At 53.3% G+C, this 22968-nt stretch overlaps 1 protein-coding gene across 1 annotated transcript in view; it reads right to left on the reverse strand.

Moving 5' to 3' along the window:
* Positions 1-4933: 4933 nt before the first annotated feature.
* Positions 4934-22968, reverse strand: part of Arfgap3 (ADP ribosylation factor GTPase activating protein 3) — a 48318-nt gene continuing 30283 nt past the window's right edge. Inside the window, exons 8-16 of the mRNA XM_046429429.2 lie at positions 22285-22331; positions 21554-21693; positions 18256-18384; positions 17509-17631; positions 13157-13288; positions 11921-12044; positions 10909-10999; positions 7379-7500; positions 4934-5965 (exon numbers count right to left, since the gene is read on the reverse strand). Of these exons, the coding sequence (XP_046285385.1) occupies positions 5948-5965; positions 7379-7500; positions 10909-10999; positions 11921-12044; positions 13157-13288; positions 17509-17631; positions 18256-18384; positions 21554-21693; positions 22285-22331 (926 nt within the window). The 3' untranslated portion in view covers positions 4934-5947. The remainder of the gene's footprint in view (positions 5966-7378; positions 7501-10908; positions 11000-11920; positions 12045-13156; positions 13289-17508; positions 17632-18255; positions 18385-21553; positions 21694-22284; positions 22332-22968) is intronic.

A 22968-nucleotide genomic window follows, 5' to 3' on the forward strand; every position in this document is an offset into this window, starting at 1 on the left:
GAGGGCTCTGGCGGAGGACCACTGACTCCCCAAGACCGGCCGAGGAGCAGGGGAGGTGGGGGGCCCTGGCTGCTTCTGCGTCCGTCAGGACAGAGTCGGGGGTGGCACTGGGACTGTCTGACAGGCACATGCTCCTTAACCGCCAGGGACCTCAGTTTGTCTACAGGATGTGACTCGCCCTGGCTCCTCGGGATGACTGCAGGCCGCAGCCTCTGCCCTGAGCTCCCGCGGACCTCCCTGGGTGTCTCCAGCACCTGAGGCCCTGCACCCCACCCTGCATCGCCTGGAGGCACCTGAGCTCCCCGCTCCCCCCTCAGCCAAGCCCTCAATTCAGGCCGCACGGCCCCTGTCCAGCTTGCTCTCGGCCCTGGGCACCGAACCCTCCGCCCCTGACTGTCACAGTCCAGTGGGAGAAGCGGGGCGGGTGGGGTTCGGAGGTGGAGAGGCGGCGGCTGGACTTTGCAGAAGCCCATTCAAGGGCAGCTGTCCCCACAGGAACACAGATTGGGCTCGCATGGCCAGGAAGTGATGGCCCTTGCCCCGCGGGCCGTGCGTGGCCTCTGAACCTGCCGTGGGGGCAGGCCTGAGGGTCCCGCTGCTCTCTAGCACCCTCGCCTGCCCTGAGCACACAGGCAGGGCGCAGCCGACCCCAGGAGGACAGGGTGGCCCTGGGGCGGGTGTGCCTGGGGCAGGGCAGGGGGGCCCAGAGCCAGGAGCCAGCCCCAGGTCCAGGACGCAGGCAGGTCCTGGTCAGGCTGGACGCTCACTCCCTGGTCAGCACACAGCCTGCGTGACCTGGGCCGCCTCAGTGGGGGGCATGGACCAGGCAGAGGGGGCAGAGGAGAGACGTCCGTCCAGCGTCTGTCGGGCCCTCTGTGGGAGCGCCTGTCTCATGGGCTGGGAACTAGGAACAGGGAGCCGATGGGCAGCGGAGCCCACGGGCTGCGCGAGTCCCTCAGGACGCCTGGCCGCAGTGGGAGGAGAGCCACCCTCTGTGGGCAGCCCCAGCGCCATGGTCCTCCGTGTCTGCCCCTGGGTCATGGTCACTCCAGCCGCCGGGGCAGCTCAAGCCGAGTCAGGGTGCCCAAGCCCGTCTGGCCCTGCTGCCATGTGCGAGGCTGTCCCTCCTCCACTCACCAGAGCCACCTGTTCCTCATGCTGCTGGACGTCCACGGGCATCAGGGTGGGCAGGGACAGGGTGCCAACAAACTCAGAAGCGTAGGCTGGGAAGGGGTGACTGAAAGGGGCCTGAGACCCGAGGGAGGGAGTCTGTCCCCAGGCTGCTACTGTGAACCCTGGGTTCCAGCCCAGGGTCACTGCCTCCACCCTCCGGCTTCAGTGCTGTCTCCTGTCACCTGGTGTCACCTTCTGCAGGGGTGGGAAGGACCAGGTTCTTCATTCCAGTGCTCACTGAGGGCCTGTGATGGGCCAGGCACACCTCCAGGCACAGGTGACATCAGTGAACAAGAGACCAACAGCCCCGTCCCCAGGGTATGGCACGGGGGACTGAGACACAGCGGGCCTGAGCCTCTGCAGGACAGGGAGGGGCCCTCAGGCCTACCCTGAGCTCCTCCAGCGCAGTTTGAGCCCAAGGCCGAGGCGGGGACTCCACCTTGTGTGCACAAGCAAACAGCCGCCATCTGCCTGGGTTAGTTAATCAGCAAATCAAAGGACCACCTGGAGCTGCGGGCACTGATGGGCAGCCAGGAGGGAAAACCCGGCCCTGAGCCTGGGGAACACCAGACCAGCAAATGGTGCAACCCCTCGCTGGAGCCCATGGCAGGGTACCCTGACCCTGTCACCTGGTCACTCGTCATGAGCCTTGCCCAGGAAGATCACCACAGCAACCAACCCCCGAACCTCTGTCCTTGGACTTGCTCAAGGTGAGGTGCCTGCGGCCGGTGATGACCGCACATGGCCAAGTCGTCCCCGAGTGGTACTGGGAACCCCGCCGTCTGGAGCTTGGCCCAGAACGAGCTCCGAGCTCCGCTGGCTGTCGTATCTGAGTGCCCACAGGTCTGCCTGGCCAGCCTCCTCACCCCCCTGCCCTGCCTTAACCCTTCCTAGCCTTTGTCCCTGTGTGTGTAAAATCGTGGGAAGTGTGATGTGATGTGAGTCGAGGGTCAGATACTAGAAATTAAGATGGAATAAAGAGCCTGTGGTTCCCGGCTCACGGCTGCCAGGTGACCCTCGGGGATCCAGGGAACGGCCACTGCTGAAGGGGACAGCCTGTGAATTGACTGCTCTCCAGTGAATGCTGATCTACCTTAATGACAGCTGCGAAGCGGGAAAGGGGCAGGAGAGTTCCCAGGACTGGAGGCCTCCGGACAGGGCCCTGGAGAGTTCTAGAACTAATATGACTTGAGCCCTGAAACCAGAGAGTTGATGGGGGGGAGATGGCAGGGGTCAGCAAGGAGACCAGCTGGGCACCAGCACGGTGACCTAGGCGCCTCAGCCGGACTCTGGGTGACTAAGGGGACCTCCCAGCAGACGGCTACAATTGTGGGAGGCACGTGTCAGCAGGTCTGCAACCTGAGTATCAGGCTCCTAGCTAAAGGATGGGGTGGCTCCTGGCCAGGGGTGGTCAGTCTGTCGTGTCTGAGGGTGAGTGGGGGGCAGGGTGTGGCGCGGGGGTCCTGGGGCTGGAGCTTCACCCCTCTGGCTTTGCTGGGGTAGTGATGGGGGTCACTGTGTCCCTAGGAGCTGAGGCCTGGCCTCCTGGAGCTGTAGAGGGGCAGCTCCTCTGTCCTGAACACTGCCTTCCGTGGCACCGGAGCTCACAGGTGGCACCTAGCTCTCTATTTACATCTGTCGATCTCCGTTCCTGGCAGCTCTCTGGGGTGATTAAAACATGCTGCACAGTAAACACGAGTCCCTTCCGGGGAAGGCTCTGAGAGCAAAGGCCTCCTCGCCTCCTCGCCCCTACTGGCAGAGAGGGTCAGCAACACCACCTGGTGCTCACCACAGGCCTTCAAGAACAGAGGCTCCGCAAACACCCAACGCATCAAAGCACCACTGCCCAAGCCCGCCCCAGGGCCTTGTGCCCGGACAGGTGCTCCGTCCCACCATTTTGTTTTTTAATCAACAGATCCCACGTGTGTTTTGCTAAACAGACATTAACCAACATCCTTGATGTACGAAGCACTCCTCAGATAAAAGGAGCCGCCAAGGCCCAAGGATAAATGGGCCCAGGACAGACTCCTTCACCCCTGCTGGGGGACGGCCCACAGAAGGGCACAGTGCAGCCAGGGGCCCACACCCCGCTGAGACGCCTGGGAATGCCCCACAAGCGGCCGCGAGGAAAGCTCCAGAAAGTCACCCCCAGGCCTGGGGTGGGCTGGCTGCTGGCCAGGAAGCCCAATGCAGGGCACAGGGCCGCTTGCCCCCCAGCCCTGAGGGCTCCCGAGAGAGAAGAGCTGCCAGCCAGGGTGGCCAACACGGGTGGAGTCTCCCATGGACACTGCTGGGACGAAGTGTCCCTCCTAGACTCATGAAGCCCGAGTCCCCCTGCGCCAGTGGAGATGGGCCTTAAGGAGATAGCTGAGGTCAAGAGAGGTCAAGGGTGGCACCTGACCAAGAGGGCTGGTGCCGGGTAGGGAGAGGGGGTAATGAGAGGGGGTAGTGAGGGGGGGTAGAGAGGGGGTAATGGGAGGGGGTAGTGAGGGGGGTCAGTGAGGGGGGTCAGTGAGGGGGATAGTGAGGGGGGTCAGTGAGGGGGCTCAGTGAGGGGAGGTAGTGAGGGGGGTCAGTGAGGGGGGTCAGTGAGGGGGTAGTGAGGGGGGTAGTAGGAGAGGGTCAGTGAGGGGGTAGTGAAGGGGTAGTGAGGGGGATAGAGAGGGGGGTAGTGAAAAGGGGTAGTGAGGGGGGTCAGTGAGGGGGGTCAGTGAGGGGGGTAGTGAGGGGGGTCAGTGAGGGGGGTAGTGAGGGGAGGTAGTGAGGAGGGTCAGTGAGGGGGGTCAGTGAGGGGAGGTAGTGAGGGGGGGTCAGTGAGGGGTAGTGAGGGGAGGTAGTGAGGAGGGTCAGTGAGGAGGTAGTGAGGGGGGTTGGGGGGGGTAGTGGGAGGGGGTCAGTGAGGGGATAGTGTAGGGGTAGTGAGGGGGGGTAGTGGGGGGATAGTGAGGGGGGATAGAGAGGGAGGTTGTGAGAAGGGGTAGTGAGGGGGTGAGGGGGTAGTGAGGGGGGTCAGTGAGGGGGTAGTGAGGGGGGATAGAGAGGGGGTTAGTGAGAGGGGGTAGTGAGGGGGGTATAGAGGGGGTACTCGTGGGAGGGTAGTGAGGGGGGTCAGTGAGGGGGGTAGAGAGGGGTCAGTGGGGGGGCAGTGAGGGGGGTATAGAGGGGGTACTTGTGGGAGGGTAGTGAGGGGGCAGTGAGGGGGGTATAGAGGGAGGTAGTGAGGGGGTAGTGAGGGGGTCAGTGAGGGGGTAGTGAGGGGGGTAGAGAGGGGGGGTAGTGAGGGGGGATAGAGAGGGGGGTAGTGAGAAGGGGTAGTGAGGGGGTTAGTGAGAGGGGGTAGTGAGGGGGGTCAGTGGGGGGGCAGTGAGGGGGGTAGAGAGGGAGGTAGTGAGGGGGTCAGTGAGGGATAGTGGGGGGGTAGTGAGGGAGTGCCTTTGAGGTAGCCATGCTCCACCCCAGGCCCAAATGACAAACAGGGAGGGATCCCAGAGGGGAGATGACAAAAGGGTCCTTAAGGCAGGGGCTCCCTCATGCAGGAGGCACCTCACCGGAAACCAACCCTGAGGACACGGCCCTGGACTGTGAGGAAGCACCTGTCCACTGTCAGGCCCCAGCGGACCCACACCCCCGTCCCCATCAGGACGCGTGAAGAACATCCGTTAATGGAATCCACCCACATTAAGAGCATCGCCCTGGTCTGCTGCACCACGGTCCTGACCCACAAAGACGTCAGTTAAAAACGAAGCAAAGGAAACATGGCTCACGGGATCTGCTGCGACTGTTTATTGTATTTAGGAGTCTACAAATTTGAGCTTTTAAGAAAGATTCACAAAATATTCATTTGAAATCACATTTTTGGTTCATCAAATTTCAAATATATTTTACGGCTGAACAACATACCCCAGTGCCTCTATCACACAGCCAGATTGTCTTTATTTATTGATTCACAAACATTCTGTGACTTTTTGAAAACCAAGATTAAGACAAAAAATCATAACAAAGCTATTTCACTACGATGACTGCTGTCTGCAGTTGTGCCCCCTCGCCTTCTCCAACCGTAATTCTGCCACTGGACTGATTCATAAGCACACGCAGGGAGCTCTCGGCTTTCACTTCTCATAGATTCAAACAGCAACACCTCGTCAAAAGACCAAATTAATTCCCTTGACAATGTGGAAGCTTAGGTTTGTTAAAAGCACTACGGGGAAGTATTTTTAACTTTACAGAACATAACAAGTAACTTACAAAGGGACATTATTTTGAAATCACCTCAATATATGGAAATAAAAACGAACAGTCAATCTGTCAAATCAGACACCAGTCATTTTTGGTCTTTTGTTTTATTCTCTGCTCCCTTTTCAACGAAATGTGTGCTGTGAATTTGTTTCTCCAGGCCAATCCCGGGTCAGCGGACAGTGTGCGCCCTGCTCCCCGGAGGAAGGCTCAGTCAGGGAGAAGGGGCGGAGGGGACTGCAGCCCCACTGCTGGAACTAAGGATTCCTGGAAATCAAAGCGAGGATCCGCTGGGACGTGCCCACAGGGGCATGCGCAGGACTGGTGCAAGTGGAAATTACAATAAGGCTTCTCTCTACATCAAAAATAGGAATTTCTCAAAAAGAAATACTAAAAATCAGAAGTGTATATATACCATGTGAAAAAGTAGCAAAACAATCTTGAAAACTGGTGTGTCTGGTCTTTATCGCAGCCTGTGATGCGGTCACTGGTCCACGAGAAGAGGCAATTTTTCCAGGAAGCGCAGAGCCTGACCTGGGGATCAGGAGCCATAGCGATCCTGGGGAGAACCAAAGCCAGGGTTTGCTTGGGGCTTCCCAACAGCGCAGCGCAGCTGATGCGGCTGTTGACCCAGGGCACGAGAGGTGGGGACAGGTGTGTGTGTGTGTGTGTGTGTGTGTGTGTGTGTGTGTGGCATCGGCACCGACGCTGCACCCCAAGCACAGGGCAAGACACAGGTTGCTGGGCCTCCCGATGCTCTCCGACGTCCAGGACATGGCGAGGGCTTTGGGAACCTGCGGGTGGACGTGCTGCAGGGTTCGTCCAGGGCCCGTGAGCGTGTGAGGCAGGGGTGTTGGGAAGGTGATGGCCACATGCTGAGCCCTCTGGGGAGGACAGAGGAACACCCGCCAGTCTGAAACCCTAAAATTTGGGGCCAGCTGCTGATGGTAGAGAAGTGACTCGCCCTCTGGGCCTCCACCTCTTCACTGTAAAACAGGGACCTGAAAAGGTGGCGATCTGTACAATGAGGCCACCACCTTCCAAATGGGGGTGCTACTCACTAGAAGGGACCCATGTAGGTTCAGCCAACCGAGGGGTGGGAAGCAGCTCTGTGGCTCTGCAGAGAGCCTGTGACAGAGACCCAGTCAGGCAAGGTGACCCCCACAGGGATCCCCACCCTACCCACCCCAGCAGCCACAGCAGCAGCCCCTGGGACTAGGAATCCCCTTGGGGGCACCAGAGACCACCTGGATTCAGCAACCTGCCAGAGCCATGCTTTTTGTTTGTTTTGTGATACCGGGGATTGAACCTGGGGTATTTTGTATTTTTTATGTTGAGACAGGGTCTCACTAAGTTGCTGAGGCTGGCCTTGAACCTGCAATCCTCCTCCCTCAGCCCCTGAGTTGCTGGGATTACAGGCGTGCACCACTGTGCCCAACTAGAGTCGTTTTATGTTAACAGAGTCCTTCTAAAATGATACAAATTAGAAGGTTCCAGAAATAAGCCTTTCACATAATCTGAGATGGCTTTATTTCAGATTCCATCTCTGCTTCATTTAAAAGATTGAAATACAATCTAAATATCCAACATGGGAATAGTAACTAAATTAGATGTTCTAAGGATATAAAATCATAGACTATATAATCCCCTTTTAATTTAATGTCTTGCACAGAAATCTGGAACTAAACTATACCAAAATATTAACAGATTTTTTTCTCTGAGCAGGGGCATTAGTGATGATTTTATAAACACTTTCTTCTTAATAATCCTCTGCTCCAAACTAGGAGAAAACTAAATAACTACCATGCCATATCCATGTCATAAGTTAGAGAATTTGAAGCCAATATAGAATTGTGACTTCTGGTTTCCTGAGGCCCTGGGTCACACTGCAGCAAACACACAAAGCAGCAACCCACCACCCACTGCCCTGCGACTGTGTGGGGAGGAGGGGTCAGAGCATGCCCTCACTGACCTGGATGGAAGTCATCACTCCGTTGGCAAACACAGACAGCTTTCCGGCCACGGACCTCACGCCCTGCTTGAACTGCGCCATGTCGGGGGCATTGGGCAGCACGTTGGAGAGCTTGTAATTTCCTGCATACACAGGGCAGATGCCAGTTTGTCCCTCAACCACAGCCAGGACACTAGTGACTTTAGAGGACAAGGGCCGCCCCTCCCGCTTACTCCAGACAGCTACACAGGAGGGGCCCAGCAACATTCTAGCAGCTGGGAGGGGACACCTGCACTGGGCACATGCTCTGCTCTTAAGGCTGGTATGGGAAGGGAACATCACCACAGCCACCTGGCATTGGCTGTGGGACCTCAGGGTGCTGGGCAAAGGGTCCACACACGTTCCTGCAGCCAGTGGGCAGGCTCCCAGGCCAGCCAGTGGCTGGATGCTTTGTCTGCCCAGCTGCCCATCACTCATCCTGCCAATGCTCCACCATGTGCCACGGAAAAGTGAAGAGACAGTTCTTCCCCAGAGAGCTCCTCAGTTGTCAGGGGAGACAGCGTGGGATGGTCTCGCCCCTGCTGTGAGGCACCTGGGCAGAGTGGGTGGGAGGGGGGGGGCCTCCCAGGCTCAGGCGGTAAGTGAAAGAAATGAGGTTGGCAGGAGCCGAGGTGGGTGAGTGGGCAGGGGAGCTGCAGGCCCACCTGGGGCAGGATTCTAAACAGAGGGCTGAACTGTGCGGGCAGGAGGCCATCGCAGCAGCCCCTGGCCATGGCGCAGGCTGGACCACGAGGATTTTTAATGGAACATTATGTACCAATTTCCCTGAAATCGAGACAATCAAGAGAAAAGTTTTTCCAAGATTTAAAGAACAACGAATCCAACAAGAACAAAGTGCTCTCCACAGATTGCTGCTTCTGAGAAGGGTCAGGGCTGGGATGCACTGAGTCAGTGAGGACTCTGCCTAAGGGACTCTCAGCCTCCCAGCTGCGATGTCCGACAAATGCTCCAAATGCTCCGACCAACAGCCAAGCAAGACCTCAGGCCGACTGAGCACAGTGCTCCAGGGCCTCCAGCCATCAAGCCCCACAGGAGAGAGCCAAGGCCTAGACTAGAGGGGCAGGCGCTGGGATAAAGCGGTCTCCTGCACCTGGGAGAGCCAGTGCTCTAACCCTGAGCCACCCCCAGGCCCTACAACTGGTTTTCTTGAAACAAGTATTCTGAGAAGGGCGGGTGGGGCTTCCAGCTACTTTGTTCTCACATGGCTCTCAAGTTACCTGCACTCTGTCACCTGGGCCTGAGCTCCCCTCTCCCAGGCAGGGCCTAGTCCATGGCAATCCATGTCCCCATTGGCCCTGCTCCCTGGGAGTGACCACAGGCACTGCAGGAGCAGGCTGGCCAAGGGTGCTGACGCGCATTTCCCACTCAGTCCTTCCACCCCTGAAGGGGACAGCTGCCAGAAGTCTTGGTGCTCCTGGTGGGGACACAGTGGGGGAGTTACTTCACAGGCAGGAGTCTCAACTGGAACTACCTTCCCCTTCTCCCCAGGTTAAATTACGAGGCCCTCAATGCACCCAGACTCCACACACAGGGGCAAGCGCCTGAAGCTAAGGCACACAGGACCATTTCTTAAAACCAGCGTTCGCTCTGCTGAATGTTCTCTAAGTAAAAAGTCAGCGTTTCCAGAAAACCACGGAATGTGCTGGCATCCTGGGGGAACCTGGAAGTGCAGGGGGGTGGCCCCAGGTCTGCATCACTTGGTTCCGAATGGGGGCAAGCCCAATAGGGACCACCCGCCTGGGCCAAGACTAGGGTGGTGGCGCCCCAGGGTGCACCTTACAATGATCTTGAATTGTTATGGACGGTTGTCTGACACAGGGTCAAAGAAATCAATGAACCTTTGTTTTCTTACAGGGACAGGATGCAGACAGGGGCTGCCTTAGTCCTCCCACAGCAACAAGCAGGCCACTGCCATTTGATCTCCAAGAGTTTAAAAACAAACAAAAACCCATTTTTAGAAGTAAACCTCCCAGCAACTTGAATTAGGAAACCATCCATGGCTGGGGTGGTTCTATAACCCAGGTATCTGGCCTGAGAAGACTGGCGGTGCCAGGCCCGGAGCTGACCTGAGTGGGCCCTGGGGTGGGTCTGCTGGGAGCACTGGAAGGCGGCCTACGTGCCAGGCTGATGGAAAGAGGAAGTTGCCTGACAAAGGCCAGGATCCTGAAAGTTCAGAGCACATGGCCCAGGGCCACCCCTGCCCCAGTAGACCTGGGGCTGGGAAACGCTGGTCAGATGGAGATTGAGCAAGACCAACAGTCCCCTCGCTTGAGGTCAGAGGTGAGGCACAGGGAGCCGTGGCCCTGGCTGCCCTGCCACAGTCTAGCAAAAGTCGAGGTGCAGGGCCTGCCCACTCTGGCACAGTGCCCACCTGCCCCCTGTTCACCCTGCCAGCCACTCTGCCAGCCACACACCTGGAGAGAATGCTCTTTCCTGCACAGCACATTGATCTATCTGGTGGTGCCCGCTGTACCCCAAGGCCACAGTGGGTCTCTAACATGCTCTAAGCCGCATCACAGAAGGCCCTGGACACTGGCTGTCTGTGCTATGGCCTTCTATGTCACTTCTCCATAGCTGGAAGCCACTGAGTCACTCAGCCACCCCTGCAGAGAGACCCATGACCTTCCTCTCCAGCACATCCAGCTCCCTACGGGTGCCGGGCCTGGAACACTCGCTGCCGGGGTCCCCTCCCCTCAGCTCTCTTGCTGAGGAGGGGTTCCTAAAGTGACCTCAGAGGACACTGCCCTTCCACGTCAACCACACAGCCTCCCCTCACACCTGTGGTCTGGGGGGGCCCATGGCCATGCACCAGGCCCTCCTGCAGCTCGGGGTGTGGAGCAGAAGCCGGAAGGCAGGGCTCTGGGCGGTCCCCAAGTGGCTGCACTGAAGCTCACACCTGCGCTCTCAGGCCATCCCCTCCCAACCCAGCCCTGGGATGAAAGGACACCTGTCACTGGGGTCCCACCCTGAGGCAAGATGGCATAGACAGGCACTTCTTCACCTGCCGGCTTCCTGGATGTTTGACCTTCCTGGGGGATCCCTGTTCTTATGGGCTGCCACCCACCCCTGGGGGCTGAGGCCCGTGAGGCACCTGCTGTGAGTCAGACCCGACTGGGTGACACAGAACACACAGCATCCATCTAAGCTTCACTGCGACCTTGAGGCAGGACTTGTGGTCAGCTGGCAGGAGCCCCGTGTCCCCAGGGCCAGCACCCTGTGGCGTCTGCACACCCACATGTGCCAGGAGACACCAGTTCACCACATGTGCTAAGAGACAGCCTGCCAGATGCTGTGCGCGCCGCTGCTTAAGTTTCACGATGTGGCCTCCCCAAGAGTGACTCCAGAAGAGTAGCCTCCTCCTTCCCAGCTTCACAGGACACAGGAGGCGGAGGACACTTGCTCAAGTATTTTGGGACAACAAAACCCCCAAGGAAGCATGATGTGCCCGTGTGGTGGACACAAGCCACAAGCCGTGCCCGTCAGCCTCTCACCTGCCGTCTGCTTCCTCTGCTCCTCAAACAGGTCGGCGGAACTTATGGAGGAACTGGCTGCCAGCCGCTCCAGCCGGGCCCTGCTCTCGTACTAGGAGAAAGGAGAGGGCCGTCAGGCTCCCTGCAGGGAGCGCAGCGGCAGGAAAAGGCTCCCCAAGGCGCTGCTTCCCTCTAGGCTCTGTTCTCTCAGTTACTGTAACTGCCAGGCAGGGTCCTGGGGACAGCACAGGCAGCCAAATCCACTGTGACATCAAGGCCATGTGAGCGGTGCAGGGGGAGAGGCTGGATCTGTGCTGTGTTCAGCCAGCTGCCAGGTATCACGCCATTTTAGAACCGAACCTGAATGCTATCAACCTTAACTGAAAAAGGCTTTTGCAGTGCTGGGGGCCGAACCCGGGGCCTCAGGTGTGCCGGCAGGTGCTGAACCACCGAGCTACCCCCAGCCCTGCCAGGGACTTGAAAACAAAGCAGATTTTACAGGTGGGGGAACACACAGGAGGCCATTCGATTCTGAAAATGATGGTATTGCTATGAAATAAAATCTGCAGAGTGGGGTCCAAGAAGCCTCGAGAACAGGGACCTCTAAGAGTGTGGCAGACAGAGCCGCACCTCGAAACCGGCTGGCTGGGACCTTCCACCCCCACCACAGCCCCCAGTGCAGCAGGCCTCCTTGGCACGGCCCCAGAGCAACAACCCGGACATAATGCAGCCACCCACAAATCAACCCATGTTCCCCATTTCACGATGGCTAAAGATTATCAGTTCATTACAGCTGTATCAAAAATCACCTGTCATTCACTCAAAATACTGAGGGGAAGAGAAAGGAGGCCCAGCCTCTACCGCCCAGCACTTGTCTTGCTGAAGTGGCCGGCGATGAGCGGTCAGAAAGGCCTCGCTCCAGTCCTGGCTCGGGCACTCAGCCTGGGGCCTTGGCAGCATCCCCGCTGCCCCCACCCCCAGGCCTTCTTCCTGCCTTGTGGGGTTCCCTGTGAAGGAACTCTCTGGGCCTTACATCAGCCTGGGCTTGCCTTCCAAAGTACATGTCTGATGAAATGGCCTTGACGTTACCAAACTTCTTCTGGGCCTCATCTGTGCTCTCAGTGGGCTCATAGTCAGGCTTGCGACGAGCAGTAGCTCTGCAATCACAAGAGTCAGAGGAGGTAAACCAACTTGTGAGGCAGAAATCGCCCTCATCTGTAGAGTGCACATAATACAGTTTATAATTTAAAAATCTAATAGCAGCAATTTTGTAAAAGAACTCAAGGTTACTTTAAAAAGCCTGAAAATTCTAATAAAAAAATCCAAACAATACAACATTTAAAGGAATTCTTGCCTAAACAGGTCTGTTGTTTCTTTTCAGTTCTGACGTGTAATTGCGCATGTCGGATATGACACTGCGTACACAGTGTGTGGTGCAGGTAGGGTGCCCACACCCCAGGTGCCTAGACCACCTCTGCTTACACACAAGGGGCCCCTGGATGGGGCAATAAATTATACGGTCCTTCGTGATCTCTAACAGCTAGAGAGTCCTGTAGCAGGTGGAAGGATAAGCAACGTTGGTGATAAAGAGGGAGACACAGCCTGATAAGTTGCAGCCAAACACACGAGGAGAGTTACGGAGGCCGGACAGGAGGGGCCACCACTGGGCCCATTCACACAGCATCCTGAGAAAGCCAAGGACAAACCAGGGTACCAAGGCTGTCTACACAGGGCAGCAGGGGCTGGGGGAGGGGGGAAATGTTCTGTTCATTGCTTTCAGTGGCCAGTATACAACCGTACGTGTTTGCCAAAACCTGCACAACTGTAACCTAAAAAGATGAGAGGTGTGGTGGCTCAGGCCTGTCATCCCAGCAACTCCAGAGACTGAGGCAGGAGGATTACAACTTAGCCCATCTCGAGCAAAAAAAAAAAAGGAAAAAAAAAGAAAAAATATCTATACATATGTACATTGTACTGTGTTTAAATAAGACTTCAAAATGGGAAAAGTGATGCATCTTGGTCCAGGCCACCCGGGGCCTTGGGCTGGGAATCCCCAGGAGGAGGCCTCCTCCTGTGTCTGACTGAGATCCACAGGTGAGTCTGTGCCTCCAATGCAGAATCACTCATTTCACATGTAAAGGAGACTTAAAAGAGACGGCTTCAGGAACAGTGCTGCGGAAGGTCTCCATGCCTCCCCTCCCCTCCCCTCGCCTGGTGTTCCCCGCTGCGCTGCGTGTGTCCCCATGGCAACCCCAGGCTGTGCTCATACCTGTCTGAAGAGGCTGCACCTTTCACAACCGCCTCTGAGTCCTTGCTGCTCTCTTTCTTCCAGTAGGAATCTGCACTGTCATCCCAGCTAGATAAGGAACTGCCTCTTAGCTCCATGGGGTCATCAAAGTACCTGTAGGAACAAGAGGGGACAGTGACATGGGAGGTCAGTGGGGACATCCACTCCTGTTGCAGTCTCTCATTTCCCTGCCCCAATGGCTGTGGCTGACAAATAGCAGCAGACACAAGGCGTCACTTCTAAGGCTTTCAAGCGCTGTGCTCAGCCCACCTGTCCCCTCTCTCCCTGCTACTGCAGGGACATGGCTGTGTTTTCCACATGGATAGCCTCAGGCAGGTGACCCTCCATCAGCCTGGACATCTGAGGCACCACATGGAAGATAGCTCCAGACAATCACCTGCACTGCGGCTGACTTGATGTGCCCAGAAATAAACTGATGTGACGCCCTTGAGATTTGGGGCATGTTTACATCGCAGCATGACCTGGCTTCTCCAGGCAGCACGTGACATTGCTCAGTGTTATCCTCCACTGGTCACATATTTCATTTTCTTTAAGTCTAGTTACAAGTAATGCTGCTTGGCCAAGGGAACTGACCCCACATCCCAGCACATCCCAGCACAGCGCTGCTTAGCGTAGCCCGCGACGGCAGTGTCTTGTGTGGTCAGAGCAGCAAGATTTGCCTGGAATAGGACTGAGACTGGCAAGCGAGGTGGACAGGACAGACCTTGATAAACAGTGACTGTGCTATGTCAGAGTCCATGGACAGACTGGCCCCCAAGGGACTCTGAGGAAAGGCAGGTCCCAGGACTCAGGGTTTGGAAGGCAGGTGAAGAGAATGTACCCCTGCCTGTCCCCAGAGAGAGAACCAGGAGCACAGGAAGAAAGGCCAGTGCCAAGCTCCACCTTGAAAGGAGTTGCACAAAAGCTGGAAATGCCAGGCGCAGGGTGTGAGATGGGAAAGAGCGTGAGAGCCTGCAGGACCCACCTGCTGGGACCCAGGAAACAAGATCTGGGCGGAGGCACAGGGTGCAGGAACAAAGGCTCTTTTTTTTTTTTTTAATAACGTTTTTTTAGTTGTAGGTGGACACAATACCTTTATTTTATTTATTCATCTTTTTATGTGGTGCTGAGGATCAAACCCAGGGCCTCACATGTGCTAGGCCAGCGCTCTACCACTGAGCGACAGCCCCAGCACCCACAAAGCTCTTTCCAGGCAGAAAAAAGCAAAAGAGGGAGGCGGGATAAGACTGCTGTTGAAGCAGGTGGTGCGACTTTGTAAGGACTGTGGAGAAGGCTTCTGCCTGCCCTGGAAAGAGGGCACTAGGAACACATCATGTGGGCTGGAGCTAAGGCTCAGTGGTAGAGCACTTGCCAGCATGTGGGGGCCTGGATTTGATCCTTAGCACCATATAAAGATAAATAAAATAAAGGTGTTGTGTCAATCTACAACTAAAATATATATGTGTATTAAAAAAGCAACAATAACAACAACAAAAAAACACGTCTTGTTGCATGAGACTCCTCACCGCTGTGCCAGGCTCTGGCTTTCAGCTCGAAGGGCCCTGTGCTCCTGCTGGTGAGCAGCTCAGCATGGCGGGCCACAGCTTGGAGGAACAGAGACAACCCATCTTCAGAGAACAGAGACCAGAACAATGAAGGGATTCGAAGTCACATCAGAGGAAGGGACCAAAGATGTGGGACACATCCTGGCCTGGAGAGAGGTCCTCCCATGTTTGACAGACTGCTTTTTAAGGGAGACAGTAAGACCCATTCAATGAGAAAATGACAAACCACTCAACAAGCACTTAGGAGGGCGGGTACTCTGCTAGGGGACCCAGGTGACTTATGGGGCCTTTCTGCCTGCCCTCATGGGTCTCAGGCCCTGGTTCAGGGAGAGGCTACTGTAAGCTCAGAAACCCAGGAAGCATGTGAGCAGTGCTTCTTCCTGAGCTGCTCCGAGACGAAGAGTCCATGGGAGGCTGGGTAGCCCTGGAAGGTGCACAGGGGCCTGAGCATGGAGGCTGGAACCTTCTGGTTCTTCACAACACTGAAATTGAGGCACTTACAATTGCAGACTTAGCATCACTCTAAGGAACTAACGCTTTCTTCACACAGCCGAAGTGCTCTTCTTAGAGCGGAGGGCACTGGGCGGTTTCTAAATGGCTGAACTATCCAGGTCAGGAGGCAAGAGAAAGCCACTGCCTAGGTCTCCTGACCAGCATGGCTCAGGCAGCAGCAGCCACGCCAGCAGCTTCTCTTCCTACCACTCATCACGAGCAGCGCTCTGTGCTCTGGCAACTCGCAGGGGACAGACAGATGTCCAGACAGGCCTGAGCTGCCCTGGGAGGATGGGAGAGTAGGACTGTGTCTCTCCTGGGTACTCAGCAGCCTGGCTCCAGCCTCACTGGTGTTCCCTCCCTGCTCCATCTTTGGTGTCTGCCCTCACAGTGTCCTCACTCCACCCGGAGCACCCTCCCCAGAGCCCTTGCTGAGAGCCCCTGCAGGCACACTGGTAGAGGCCAGGAGCCCTTTGGCTGCACAAAGTGCTCCCTGCTCATTCTGAACTCAGTATGTAATTGCATTGTTTATGTCCTGGAAATAATGGAACTCAATAAAACTCAAAACCCAAGGATGGGCTTGATCTTATTTTTAATAGAAATGACACTCCTTTATAATTCATAATCTGCAAGTTCTAATGGCTAATGAATAATTTGGAAGCAGTAAGAGCTCTTCATGGCATTAAAATGCTGGATCTCGGAGTCCCTGTGTGCCAAAGAACCTAACTAATAGTGCCACGCTTGACTAACAGTGGTCACCTGCTCACAGAGAACTAGACAGACATTTATGTCCCTGGACAACCCGAGGGTCACAATAAACAATGCACTAGGGTCTCTCTGGTGGGAGTCCAGGTAGCCTGGTCTACAATAAAACATTGAGGGCTCCCAGGTTCAAATGGTAAATAACTGCTCCAGGGCCACAAGGGCCAACTCTTCTGTCTAGAGCCCTGAAGGTCCCCAAGGCCACCACCTGGGGCCATGAGGATCTGGGGCTCCCAGTCAGCAGGTGAGCCCACTTGGGGCCCTTCAGCTAGGCTGCTACCAGGTGACAGCAGGGTTCACCTTGAAATTTGCTCCTTACTTCCTACGCCACCATCTGAAGGCATCAGTGAGCAGTGAGATTACCACAAGGCGCGAGCAAGTCAGAGGGGCAAATGCGAGAACCTCCTCCCTGGCTGAACACCTATTCCTGAAGTGGCCAGCGCGTGCACAGCTTCCAAATCAAACTGCAAATTTAATTTCATCCTGTACAAAAGTATTTAAATGCTTTTAAAGGGCATGATTTGGATATAATCCCCAAGTAAACTGAAACCTGGTGCTTTACACAGGTCATAAAAATAGGTAAACATAAACCATGCAGGTCCCTGAAACTACTGAAAGGGAATATGGGAGGCTGTGTTTTTTGTTTTTTTTTTTTCAAACGGGGATTTGAAGTAGTGTTAGAGACAGCAGTCTTTCACAAGTCCTTTTCTTCACGCTTTGATAGGGAAATAAATAATTCTACCATGAGTCTAGCTAGCATGTATTTACATCCATCCTCTAGGTGACACACACACCTGTTATACAATGACATCCCTGAAGCCAGTGTCATTGCTAGACAACTCCATGCCCGCCCCAATGCTATGCAGCTTTTCCCAGCTCCTAGCCTGAGGGGGCCTTTGGTGTGGTTAGTTTAGCCCCCAGCAACAGTGATCAGCCACAGAACTGAGCCAAGCGACTCAGGCTGTTTCCCTATCACAGAGCAGCTAAGCTCACTCAGCCCTCAGAGGCCCTGGGCTGCTTGACTGCTCGGATCCCTGACTTACAACAGGAGGCTCGGCTGCCCGCACTCCCTACGGCCGCTTCACACCAGTTATGCTCATTAGTACCCACACACTCAGGCCACAGGAGTCTCCCAAAGGCATTCTGAAGCAGGAGACTCTGCTGAAGCCCAGGGCAGATGCAGGTCCACCTCTAGGGCGCCACACCCAGCAGCCATCCCTTTGACTGGGGGACTTTGCATATCTCCAATTTCATGTTTTAGATAAACACATCTATCCCCACCTCTAATTTGAACTCTTGGATGCTGATTTTATTATTGGACATTTTAATATTAGCACACACTGTCAACTTACAAATATTTCCCCAATTTTTATTCCAGAGCACAGCTTTGGCACCAGCCGGAGCTATAGAAAACAATGCAGTACATGGATTTGTACTCACTCCCACTGCCAATCAATGAATACCCGAGTGCTCGTCACCACTGTTCAAAGTGGTGGTGATTCTTACTAGATTTACCTTGAGCTGGAAGTAAAGTAAGAATCCTCGCTGTCCTCATGGTACTTTTTTCTCGGTTTTGCCAGGGTGGGAGACTCCTGCTCTATGGTCTGCATATCTGAAGTCACTGAATGAGAAATGCCACTTGAGAGAGCAGAACAGAACAGGGAAAAGTTACATGTTAGTTCATAGAGATCCGCATCTCACTAAGGGAAAAAAGCATGCTTTAAGCTATATTCCAATCAGAGACAAACAAGAGGGTTAAAAACACAGGACAAAACAATTTTTTTCGTTAAACTTTAAAATATATAAAATCTTTGTGAGATCGCTGGGCCCAATCACACCTGTAATCTCAGCAACCCTGTGCTGAGTAGGAAGATGGAAAATTTGAGGCTAATTTCAGCAACTTAGTAAGACTCTGCCTCAAAATAAAAAACAAAAAGGGCTGGAGATGTAGCTCAGTGGTAGAGCACCCCTGAGTCCAATCCTCAGTACAAAAAAGGAAATCTTTCTGTAACTAAACAAAACACAGTCACGCCCGCCCATAGTGATGCTCATGGCATGGGCTCTGGTGCTAGCTCAATGACAAGTCAGACCCTTTTCCTTTTTCTAACAACCATGTTTGCAATTTTTCATACAATTCTGAATCCTGGAGTAAAGCAAATACAACGAAAGAAGGGCAGAAACACCAAGAGGACACCTTCAAGGCTGAAGTGCACACAGCCCCAGGAAGCTCCATTCCTGATTAGGAAGCAGAACCACACCTACCTCCTGCAGTTCCCAAGCCCCATGCCCAGCCTCTCCGCGTCGGCTTTCCGTCTCCCACTCAGGTTCATCTTCTCATCCTTCTTCATTTGAATTTCAAGATCCTTATAGGCTAATCGTAAAGATGACACACTGCCAGAGAAAACAAATGCTCCTGAGCTGAGGGTCGACCCTGTGCTCTTACATAATATACCAGGCCAAATCAGATGACGATTGATTCATACTTCAGCTTTACACTCCTTTCCACAATTAGCGATTATGGAGGAAGATGGAATTTTTTCCTACTAGTCTTTTCTGAATAGATGCTCAGGACATTTGAATGCATTCTACAGATGCTTTTGGTCCTTGCTTTTCAAGTTTAGCTCATCTGACCTATTATTGTGTAATAACAATACAAGTCTCAATGACTTCTCTATGGGACAGTAAAAGGCAAGACTTCCTCCTCGGGTTGATATTTTATCACATTCCCCCAAAGGACATCAGAATCTGATGTCTCACTAATTAGTCAAACTAATCTGCTGTGATTTAAGATTAAAATATATACAATTTTGTCTTCATAAATAAATGAAGGGGGAGATTCACAAGGATTCTTCAGTTTACAAAAGAACCCCCCGTGGGATCTCTATTAGTCAGGTATCTGAGCATTTAAAATGGGACATTCACCAGCCAATGGTCTCTTCAGCACCACTGATCGGTACTGCTCCATCAACCAAACACCTGTTACAAATAATGTACCCAAGAGGTCTGAAGAAGTAGGAAGGTCCTTGCAGTAAGAACCTCAGTTTTCATAAGAAAACTAAACCAGGCTCTGTGGTATCACTGCAGGGTTCCAGCCTATCAGTGAGACAACAACAAAGTGCCAGCACCTCAGGTGACACTCTCTTTGTGGGATTCTGAAGTTATCATCTTATAAGATCAGGAAAAGTCAGGAATTCCTTGTAAGAGAGGCATGGCAAAAACACTAGTAAAATAAATTCTGTGTAGTAACAGATCTCAACAGAATACCTAAGAAAGAGGAAAACATGTTTGCTTTGCTGTTCCTGCTGTTAATGATCAAGCAGGGTTTTGCTCTGTAATATTATTACTACAGAATAGGTCAAGTCTATTTTATTCCTTAGCAAATAAATACTATTCTTTCAAGTGTAATTTTTGGAGAAAAACAATAGACCTGTCGAGAGGGATGTGACAGGAGGTCTGCTGCCTGCTACAGCACGCACTGGACAGTGGCTGGAGGGCTGCTCTGGAAGCACTGGCAGAACCAGGAGGCCAGACTGTCCCGGATCCTCAGAGGCGCAGAGCCTCCAGGCCACACTCCGCTCCGCCTCTTCTTAACCCTCCCAACAGACGGCCTCTGAGGACCACTAGAGGCTGCCAGAAGGCCAGCACTGGGATAGCTCTCAGGCCACGCAGCTCCACAGTGTGACGCTGCAAGAAAGGATGCTGCACCAGGGAACAGCTCACCCAACTGAAGTCTTGATTTGCAGACATTAAAAATTACCCAGGGGCTGGGGCTGCCTAGCACGTGCAAGGCCCTGGGCTTAATCCTCAGCATCACATAAAAATAAATAAATAAATAAAATATTGTGTCCAGCTACAACTACAAATATTTTTTTTAAATTGCCCAACTAGTAGAACATTTTCGATGCTCAGGACAACCCCCCCCCCCCCACCCCCGTGCTCCTGGTCAGCACAGCACTGGTTTGTGACACTGAGGTGAGACGGGTCTGACATCAGTGGCAGGCATTTGGGCACAGTGCTGCAGTGTCCCCAACAGAACTGAGAGTGGCCCACCTGGGTTCCCAAGTCAAATTCATAAAATATCCCTTCTGGGCACCTCTGCTCTCTCGATGCCTTACAGAGCCCAACGGCAGGTGCCAGGGAAGGCTGGGAGTGGCTTCTAGTAGGAACACACTTCTCGGCTGCTTTCCCTGCAGCCAGGGCATGGTCACTTCCCAGATTCCATCTCTGTTCCAAGCAGGCATCGGCCCTTCACCCTCTGGGAAGCCTTAAGGACCAACAGTCTAGACAGAGGCCACTCCCAAACACCAGCTGCAACGCACCCCTTTGTCCTGGGCCAGAAACCTAGCTTTGTATGTGGAAATGAAAGCCTGTCCAGGGTGTGTGGATCTGGCAGGAACACTCCAACACGGGGCAGCGCTGCCCCTGTGTTCTGAGTTCAACCACCCACTGCAGATGACCTGGGCTGGCCTCGGCAATCCCACTTAGCAAAGCGCTGGGAGACGACACTGGCTGAGCACCTCCTGTGTGCCAGGTGTCACTGGACGCATGTCAGTGAACATTAACTAAACTAATCCTAAAACAACCTCAAAAACACGTCTATGTATTTTCTTCATTAAATAGTCTATAGGCGTTCAAGCTAAAGCAGACAAAACACCCACAGAAATAGGAAAACCCCCAGAAAGATAAATACGAATAAAAGTAGGGGTCTGAGTGGCCTTTCGGTGCTTCCCCCCCACCTCACCGTGGATCTCACGTGAACCAGGTCGCCACTGGTGTATGGTGGTTGGTGACCTAGTGACTGGTCTGCGTCTCAGCACAAACTTTCAAGGTCATCCATGCTGTGGCAGGAGTCAGTGTTCTCTCCTTTCCTGACTGAACTCAACTCCACTGTGTGGATACACCACCTGTGGTCAGGCTTCTCTATTCATTAATCAGTTGAGATAAGGCTGGTTTCTGCTTTTGACAGTAAGATTAATGCTGCTGTGAACAGTCACACAGAAATTTTTGTGTGGACGTGTGTTTCCATCTCTCTTAAGTACACTCAGGAACAGAATTACTAGGTCATAAGGTAACTTTAAACAATTTTGGGGGTTACTGAGGATGGAAGCAGGCCTGATGCATGCTGTGCACGTACCCACCACTGAGCTACAGGCCTGGCCTTGTTCATTCTGCTGCCCTGGTGGATGTCAAGTGGCCCCATGTAGCTTGGGTCTGCATTTCCTTCGCACCTCTGAGGCTGAGTGTCTTTCACGTATAACACCTCTTTTTTAAAAACTCTGAGCACCGTATCTGATGGCTCATATTATATTCTCCAACGAGACGATGGTGGAGGAGCAAGGAGGTGTGTGGTCAGGCTTCCTGTGCTGTGTGCAAACACCTCTTGATGTGCCCCGTCCCCTTCTTGCTGATGCCAACAGTCCTGCCCTCACAGGCTCCATAAAACTCAAGTTGGCTTGCCCTCCACGCACCCTGAGATAAGTGGCCTCTGGAAGGCAGACCCAGAGTTGTCGGAGTCAAGTTTGCACCCCCAAATGTCCCACTGTTACAAAATCTCACTTACATGGACTCTTCCTTGGGCACCGCCCTGGCCAGGTCCTCCTGCTCCTTCATTTTGTCCACTGCTTGCGCTTGTTTTTCAATTTCAGTAAAACATGTATTTGCCAGTTTCTGGGCTCCCAAGCTTCCTTTTTTGGCTCCAAGCTGGAACACATGGAAGATTATATCCACCCGTTGGGAGGAAACTGGCAACCGTGGTTGATGCTGATGGAGGTTAGGACCTGCTAGGTACCAAGACAAGCACTGACGCCCGTGCTCCTCCCAGTCCCCACAGCTCTGGGAGGCTGGCGTTATCACTGCCCTGGCTTACAGAAGAGGACCCTGACGCTCATGGGAGTCCAGCAATGTGGCCAAGGTCACACAGGAAGTGGTGAGGCCAGGGTTCGAGCCCTGACACAGGCCACCAGGGATGGCGCTCCAGCACAGCACTGTGCCAGCTCTGCAGACAGCTGCCCCTCTGCCTCACAGGGCAGCACTGAACCCAGGACAGGCAGGAGAGAATTCGGCCTAGAAGGACTCTGCTAATTGTTTTTAGTCATATCAGGGACAGAAGGAACATCAGACATTCGTTCTAAAAACTTTACTAAGTACAACATTCATCTCATTGAACAAAAGCACATGTCAAAACCATGTTCAACACATTATTGCTCAAAGTAAAAAGCAAATAAAACCATAGGACAAAGAGATTCTTTAGCTTTAGAGACAAACTACCAGGTACTTATACATAATACTCACTCCTCTTTTAGCTTGGTTTGGCTTCTTTTTTATGATAGAGGAAACCTCTGCCAAAAAAAGGGAAAATTTAAAATTCAGACCAATGGAAATCAAGCATAATTTTTCTATTTACTATGTATGTTAAAAGAAATTTAAGATGCTGTATATTACTAAAGACTATAAGATTTTCCCACTTTAGTTTGTCATCCAGAAAACTCATGCACATGAGTATAACTTAGATGGACAGAGCATAAGACAGTGTCCTCTGCCTCTCCATGCAGTGTGCAAACTCAAGAGAAAACATGAATTCTGCTGCCCACGCTGAAGACAAAGCACGAACCTGGGACCATCCCATTCAGCATTTTCCTTAGGAGTATTTAAAAATGTATGTGAGAACGAGCTCTACTGTGCTCTGCTCTTCAGAAACTTTAAAAATTATGCTATGATGATAATTTTGTGTGTGTGATGCTGGGGCTCAAACTCAGGGCCTTGCATGTGCTAGGCAAGCTCTCTACCACTGAACTCCATCTGCTCCCCAGTGAAAATTATTTTAAAGTACAAAGTTAGCCCAGCATTATGTGTACAACTAAAGCTGTCAGCAATGAGCTTTTTCACCTCAACTTATACAGATTTTTGTCATATGAGCCACTAAGAAGTATCAAGCAGTCATTTCATTGCTTCTTGGTCTTTTGGCTAAGATCAAGT

Source organism: Marmota monax, unplaced genomic scaffold (assembly GCF_021218885.2).
Source record: "Marmota monax isolate L192 unplaced genomic scaffold, Marmota_monax_Labrador192_F-V1.1 WCK01_AAM20220418_F8-fsc00051, whole genome shotgun sequence".
NCBI lineage: Eukaryota > Metazoa > Chordata > Mammalia > Rodentia > Sciuridae > Marmota > Marmota monax.